Source organism: Diadema antillarum, unplaced genomic scaffold, assembly GCF_040938485.1.
Source record: "Diadema antillarum isolate AM-2024a unplaced genomic scaffold, OU_Dant_1.0 seq00001234_RagTag, whole genome shotgun sequence".
Taxonomy (NCBI): Eukaryota; Metazoa; Echinodermata; class Echinoidea; order Diadematoida; family Diadematidae; genus Diadema; species Diadema antillarum.
Window position 1 is genome coordinate 2013815 of NW_027272022.1, and position 8542 is coordinate 2022356.

An 8542-nucleotide genomic window follows, 5' to 3' on the forward strand; every position below is an offset into this window, starting at 1 on the left:
TAGCTTAATCTGAATGTCGAATTTTTGTATTTTAAAACAGTTGCTATATTTACAATGACAATGTTCTTGTGACCTGTTGTACAGTTACTGCTATAGAAAATTTTTAATGAATGAATTTTCGACGACATCATAGTTATATTTTTTTTAGAAGCCCTGCTTTTCAGCGGACCACACTTTTCCGTATTTACTTTCCTGTCAATCTTGGAAGGTATGCTTATCCCTGTTCTTTTTTATTGTTCTGCGTAGTTGTACATACAGTATACACAGTTTATCTTATTATCATACTTATAATCTACACTACATTATGTCTTTCTTACGAATTGATCAAATAATATGATTTTCGTAATGTATGCTTTGTACTTTGTTTCATTCTTTTGTTTGATGGAGTTAAATAGTAACTGAATACAATTGAGCTGAAAAATAAACGAAGATGTCCTTGAACACCAGTCCCTGCTCCCGCCATAAACTTGATGATCATTCAGTACGTATATGTGAAATATAGTTGATATCTGATCAATCACTGATTACCGATCTGTCAAGTTTCTTCCAAATTTCAGTACATGTATTCTTGTTTTCATAATTATCTATAATGCGGTCAATCTCTGAGCAGAATTTCTCCACCAGATGGTATTTTCGAACGTATAGACATCCAATTCGTGTTGTATGAATGGTCTCAGCTGCCATTTTTGTTGTAATTTACAGTCATCTGCAAACAGCAAATAATTGATGTTTTCTCTGGTGCCTCAGAGAAAAGTCGACCGGAAGACCAACACAAAAAATACAGAGTTAAGTGCTAGGCCCTACTTATAGACCCTATTTAGGGAGCAGGGTATCACCAAAGGCTATAGGGCATTGTTTGGCCATACGTCGGAGGAATGGAACCACCATGTATTTACCCGGGTTAAAGGCAAGATCTATATACCGAACAGTCGTAGTATCTACTAGACGACGGGTGAAAAATATTGCACGCTTTCATGACGCCACACTTGCGCTCAATTAGGAGGGTATTCGACCCGGAAGGACAACGTGACAAACAAGGAAATACTAGACTGTCCATGGCTGCCGTCTGTAGAAAATGTTCTGATCAGAAAGAATGTCCGATTGGCTTGACACTTTATGGTGAAGATGTCGTTCGACAGTTTACCAAATCAGGTCCTGGTCGTAGGAAGAGAGGACGCCCTCACCTCCGATACAAGGATAACCATCAAGCGAGTCTTGATGCTGAAAGACAGTAAGTTATCAAGACCGAGTCTTGGACAAAGTTCTCAACTGAGACCAGAATGGATATCTGCAGTTGAATAGAATATAGAATAGAAATTCATTCATTGATTTATTTGTTTCCACATCTAAATAATACAAAACAATAATTGCAAAATAGGATAATCCGTTGGTACAAGAAGGTGAAGTTTCATAAACCACTGATACAAAATGCAAACAATAATACAAAAGTATAATACATAAAGTGTAGAAATGAAAGCAGAGGCGATCGATCGCAATGCAACTTTGAGAGCTTACCGATGCACAGTGCTCACAAGTACGATAATGACACACATAGCGCATGAGCCTGGTTTCCCCTGTGGTGAACATAAGTCATGTATAACTCTCATAAATATGCAAAAATCAGAAATCACGTGACATTGAGAAGCTTCATTAGAAAAGACCGAGAGAGCGAGAGAGAGAGAGAGAGAGAGAGAGAGAGAGAGTATCGCATTCAGTTATGGAAGGAGGATAAAAAGAAGAAAGAGAAGAAGATCTAAACCTATTCAAATAGAGACAAAGAGTGGTAACAGAAAACGAAAGCTGATGTCCATGGATAAAGTGAAAAGCACTTGCATAGACACTCCGGACAGTCAGTACGTCAACGAAAAATTCCGAACAACTGATTTCGCAGCACTCTTTACCGAAGAGAGTAATTATTACTCTGACGTTTTAATCTGTTAGCCATCAGACCTGGTGTGATTGCATTTAATTCATGTTTTGTTTAAACATGGCTCACGTGTGTGTATGGATTCTGGTTCTCGCGTCGTCTTTTCATCCTAGTCTGCAGACAAGTAAGACTCTTCTCACGTTTTCAATTCCTATGACTGCACACACTTCAGCCGCTTTTCAAATGCACACAATTGTCATGTTTTACTCGCAGAGTTTTTGAATGAGATTGGTGGAAGAATAGACTTCAAGAACACACAGTTTGTCTTGTTCCACGAGTCAATGGAAGAGATTATTATCTTATGACATTTACCACAATGTTCGATGTCGTAATGTCAATCACACCACCTAGTTTCCACAGTTTTATTCATCTCACCTATTCGATTCTGCCATTCTGGTGCAGAGTGATGTGATAGAGAATTTGCTGGGGAAAACAACGTATCTATATAAAGTCCCTAATATGTTACACAAAACAAGGACAGAACTTTGTTCCATAGCTGTATCTTCATGAAGTACAAGACGAATTTCATCAACCCCATCTTACAGTTAATGTGTCTAATGAAATGTGTGTGATGCAGGAGTGACTTGCAAATCGCAGACATCTATTTCTTAGAATATTTCGCAAATGTCAAAAGAGACAAAATAAAACTAGAGATTGTAATTTGTCATCACTGACAAATTAAGGTGATCCGATTTTTTTTATCAATGATTCGAGTCCTGATACTGCAAAGTCTCAGCTACAACATATCAAAATCTGAGAGAAATTCACCGAAGCATAAGTAAGATAGTGCTCGATAAAGAGAGTCATGTCAATTTTCACATCTAAAAAATTCCCTCCCATAGAGATAACACGTCATAGCGAACATAGAAAAAGAAGTACATATGACCTTTGACCCCACTTTGCACAGACAAGATGGCATCTGAGCAAAAAGTGGTTATTTTATGAAATGATCCCTGTAACATGGATTTTACGTGTGCAAAATATGGGAAAGATAGGTCATGTATTCACCAAGATACAGGATGAAACATTTATGACCTTTGACCCTAATTTACATACCCAAGATGGCGTCTGATCAAGTAGTTGTTATTTTATGAAATAATGTTCGTGACATGAACTAAACATGTGCAAAATATGGTGGTGATAGGGTATGTTTTTCTTGAGTTATTGCACATAAAGTTGCAAAAAGAAAGGAATATCTCAATACATCGAAGATAAACTTTAATTTCAACCAAGTTTTTTCACGTGATCCCGACAACGTATGAAAAAACAAAGGGCACACTTACGATAGCCCTACGTCTCAGCTACAACATATTAAAACCTTAGAGAAATTCACTAAAGCATAAGTGAGCTAGTGCTCGATAAAGATAGTCATGTCAATTTTCATTTCCATAAAAATTGCACTCCCATAGAGATTACACGTAAACTGGTCAAATTTGACAAGGTTACCTTCAATCCATTTTTTCGAGGTGATGTCGTCATCTAATGAAAATTGTGTATTTAATTTATGAAAGAGCATTTCATAAGCTACAACATATTGAAATTTGGGTGAAAATTGGCAAAGGATAAGTGAGATACGCTCGAGTAAACTTGAAATTTGATGACGTCATTTTGAAAATTTACTTTTTTTACTTTATTAAGAAATTTGATATCTTTTAATCATTTTTTCAGCATCGCCAACCCATGAAATGACATATACAACTCATCAGCTTTCAGAATATGTAAAGGAAATGGGGGGTCACCGTCCATCCTGACGAGTAAAATCGGATTTAAGATTTGCGGTTTTTTGGCATAGTTGCACTGTCTATCGCCATTGACGCGCGCGCGGAATTTCAACTTTGACGGGCCCGTATGACGTCATATTGAGTCGGATTGACTTGAAACTTGGTAGAAATATTCCTTCACATTTCAGACATCTGATCACAGTGAAAAAAATGGGAAATTTCTATTGCATATGAGCTGTGCGTGCGTATATGCGCGCGCGCGTACGCGTCCGTCCGATTTTTTCATTTTTTCAAAAAATGCTCTAAATGGTCTGAAACGTGTGCAAAAAAATTTTGGGCTTGATTGGAGCATACAAATATTTCAACGCGCGCGTACGCGCACGTTTTAAGAGAAAATATAAATTTTGACAATATGAATAGAATTCGCTTGACTTGAAATATATGTGACGTAAATTTCATTTAAAAATTCCATCCCATTAATGAGATATGATTGAGAATGTGTTTTCATATAATGACGTCATAGTGACGTCACGGTCAACTGATCACAATGATTTTACTTGATCTGTCGTCTTTGGGACACGATACATACATGGTATAAGTTTGAACTTGATAGGCATAGCACTTTCTGAGCTAACCTCTGCACAACTTTTGAGGAGAAATAAAGAAAGAAACAAAGAAAGAAGAATAAAGAATCAGTACAGATACAGAAGGTGATCCGAGAGGATACTCGGATCACCTAATAAAGAAAGAAACAAAGAAAGAAGAAAGATTCAGTACAGATACAGAAGGTGATCCGAGAGGATACTCGGATCACCTAATTATGTTGATTTACCAAAATCACGGCCTTCAGTGCTTTTTATCAGCTGTGCATTCTATCCATTTGATTTTTAATAGATAGATATCAATTTTTGGTATCTCCCATGCTTTAAAATTAGCAGTAATGACAAGATAAGTTAAATAGTGTACCCTAGCACAGAAAAATAACAGGAGAACAACAACTCAAAAGCATAGACATTTTGCATTGATCTCGAAGTCTAGGAGACGTGAAAAGAAATATGTGTACATTTGAAATCAAAATTTAATAGACATGTTCAAGAAAAGTCGAGTAGTTCGTTATTTCATCATCGTATTCACTTTCTTCTTCTTATCTTGTCACAGCTCCCAAGGCTACAACTGCAACTCATGTACGTGTTGAAAGTTGGCATTGTTCTAGTGGTGATATGCTATATAACAGTTGTATGCATACATTATTCGAGGCGTATGTCTTCTCACGGACTCAGTCTTCAACAAGTGTGTCTGGTGCAGTCGCAAAACTGCTACCTCCATCGTTAACCAGTCCAATTGCACCAATTGAACCGAGGAAGATGATTTGAAATAGCGGCATTTCTATTTCACAATATGTTTCAACGGAGGGTCATTTGTGCTATAGTTGAACTAAAATCAGGGTTTAATTGGTTCACTTATTGCACTTGCATTCACAGTTTTATACGTCATTGCAATAGAGTAGGCATTGTTAGAGTACATGTAACTCTGATATCATACTACAGTATCATCAATTTTTGACTGCCTTTGTAATCCCTTTTAGTCTCAATCTAATTTTTCTTCTTTGACAGAGAGAAAATGCATAAAGCACAGAGTATAATGAAACATATGCAGTAAATTTGACCCTTTCTCTGTATAATTTTATCACAGTGTTACGTCAGTTTTACAAGGCAATGTAGTCAAAGTAGTTCACTCTACACCTTTTACTATAGTCTTGTTATCACTGATAAGATTTTTAAGGAATTATGACATTCTTTCATCAATATTTGTCCCTGCTATGAGACTTGTTACACAGATTCACTCTCACGTCAAGGAAATTCATCGCGTTTACATGTTTCAGTTTCAATGGAAGTAATACACAAACACACACACACACACAAATATGTGATAGCCTTAAACTTGAAAATATGCCGACATACATGTAACAGGTGTAAAAATAGATTATGAAGGAACGCAAAGACTTCAGTTTTCCCCTTCTTTTCATTAATGTGGAATTTTAAGAAATTGTCAGGCAAGTACACACAAACACCCACACACAGAGTCGGTCAGGTCGTATTGGACCGGTAAAAAGATAGCTAGCATGCCAAGTGGTATACAACAAAAGTAATACATTTCACAGTAGGTTTCCTTCTTTCCCTCTCTTGCATTCTTCGTCTTATGTTGTAATGCTGGCGTATTGTTTGAAGGGTAAAAATGCTTACAGACGTCTGAAATGCTTTAATGTAATTGATACCGATGAAATTCCGTTCCGAAGTATTTTTTTTAAACTTTAGGTTGGGAGTTCGTCTGCCAAGTTGTTGCATCTCGACACACCCTGTGGCATGATCCTATTGGCTACCATCGTAGTGGGTCTCGTCATCGTAGTCACCGTCATCGTCTGCGTCATCACAGCCATGAAAACGAAGCGTCGGTAGGACAAACTAACATGCTCTCAAACAGTTGTAAAAGGTCATGAACACACGCATATAACCTTCAAGATTTCTATACAATTAGACAGAAAATGCATTCATTCATAATGTTTAAAATTCTTATGTAGTTATCATTAGTTTGATACATATACACACACCCGTATGTATGCACATCACACCCAACACTGTTATTGTTTTCTTAACATTTTTTTGTTTTTTAACATTTTGTTATCACGACCTGTGTCACGCATCACTAAAGATAATGATCCAGCTTCCAGTACACTCGCACTGATGTGTAGAATAGTTGATCGGAATTGATACGGCGTATAGTTTATATTTTTCAGTGTCAACCCACTTTGAGTTTGTGTCTCTGTAGTCGCTCATCAGATGCAAATGCGTTTGTCAGGAACATTTAACTTTATGCCTGGAAACCCTGTGTAAGATCAAATGTATAGGCACCAAGGGTATCATGAAACAAAACTACTTTATGCAAAAATGTATAGTTTATTTTCCATGGTTGGTATAGTGATATTTTGAGCCATATTCTCATTATACAAAACATCGATTCAGATGGCACGTGTTAGATTTGAAAAAAAATGATTAACTTGAACAAGGTATTGACTAAACGAAATGATTTCGTGTCGTCTGTGAGGTTAGTATCATAACTGCAATATATGAAATGAACAGGTTTTATATTATTGTTTTTATATCCCCTTTCATGACAACTTTTGACTTTTACTGACTTGTATTGATTGATATTTCACATTTGAGTCCTATACCTTTTAGATGAAGATATGAATTCAATGTCTTTTGTATTCCTAAAATTGAATAGATAATGCAATGAAGATTAAATTAAAGTTGCTGAATGCCATCAGATACTCATCAGTTGAATGTAATAATGAAATGAACCCTCAGTGGTTTCCCTCTCCATATAACCATGGTACCACCGATACCTTTTGACCCAGGAAACCAAGCCATTCTACCGGGCCTGCTCGGCAGTCCGCTGTCAATCAGTCCGTAAAATCTCTCAAGCCTACCGCAGACGGTACGGCCGGGACCTACATGGGTCTTGATTCATCCAAACGCTGTCAGTCCGAATACGTGTCCCTCCACGACGTCAGGCCAACTCAGTCCGAGGGAGCTGTCAACGCGCAAACCGCCGACACTGTGGTGGATCACAGCTACGAGTCGACGGGTAATGACGGAGAGTATGCGGCCTACAATGAGCAGGCCGATGAACAGTCGCCTGAGAAAGGTCAAATCGCGGCCGAACACAAATACGAGACGACCATCACCGACATCGTCTTTGATCACAACTACGAGACGACGGGTAATGAAGGAGGGTATCCAACCCATAATGAGCGGAGCGAAGAGCAGTCGCTGCCCGAGAGAAGACAAATGGTGGCTGATCACAAATACGAGACGAGAATTTCAGTGGTACCTGAGGGAGGAATCGCAGGCTCTTACAGCGTTCCTGTTGGCAGTCAGGGAAAACAGCAGCCTTCCACGTATATCGAAGTCATTGAATAGATTAAAACAGAGTCAGAGCATGTTTGAAAGTTTTTGGTCATTTTAAGAATGAGGGGGCATCATTCATATTTTTGTTCAGCAGTGTTCATGGCTAACCACAATCAGATGAATGCATAACTTACCAACAGGGAAGTTTGCCATGCAAAGAAAACATCGACAGATGTGAATTAACAGCTAAACTTTCCATAAATCAGGTAGTCGACACAACTAAACGGATTCAACCTTCGTGTGTAAACTACTGACAGTCGTGTAAATTATTGATGCCCTCGTGTGGGTTGATGCCAATTTGCCTCTTTTAAAGGCTGTTATTAGTCTAGAGGTTGGGGGCGGAGGTAGACTGATATTTTTTTGATAAACAATCAGAAGCAATATTAATGTAGCTAACATAAATCCTATCTTGCCACCTGCACCTCCGTGGACCCCCCCCCCCCCGAAAATTAAAAAAAAAAACATGCAAAACAAACCAAACCTTACTGGTAATATTAAGCTTGTTATCTATTTTTCTTATGTTCACAAGATTTTCATCAACACGCGTCGCAATAAGCTTTTTCGTCACAAATGGCAGGCAAGACAATTTCACATATGGCCCGATTAAGGCATAATGTTCATATTGAATATAAGAAATTGTGTTGCTGTTGTAAACTACAAGCCGTGAATTTGGCCTGTGCTATTGCTTTGATGTACTCATCTGTGTATATACGAACTGTATACCGTTTCTAGCTCTTGTATTACGTTGATATATTGAAATCAACTGTAGGGAACAACAGCCTTGGTGTTTGAAAGAATGCGAAACAATCTAGCCCGTGGCAACCGCAAAGGCAAAACTACTTGTGAGTAAATATACATCTAGTTGATGAACATCGTCTATGACGGAAATAAAAAATGAATTCAATGAAGGACTTTTAAGAGTCTCT

At 37.8% G+C, this 8542-nt stretch overlaps 1 protein-coding gene across 1 annotated transcript; it reads left to right on the forward strand.

Moving 5' to 3' along the window:
- Nucleotides 1-1884: 1884 nt before the first annotated feature.
- LOC139745137 (uncharacterized) lies at nt 1885-7628 on the forward strand. Its single transcript, XM_071655557.1, has 4 exons — nt 1885-2051; nt 4807-4832; nt 5964-6100; nt 7064-7628. Exons 1-4 carry the CDS (start codon nt 1973-1975, stop codon nt 7626-7628), a joined length of 807 nt encoding a protein of 268 aa, XP_071511658.1. The 5' UTR covers nt 1885-1972.
- The last annotated feature ends 914 nt before the right edge of the window (nt 7629-8542 follow it).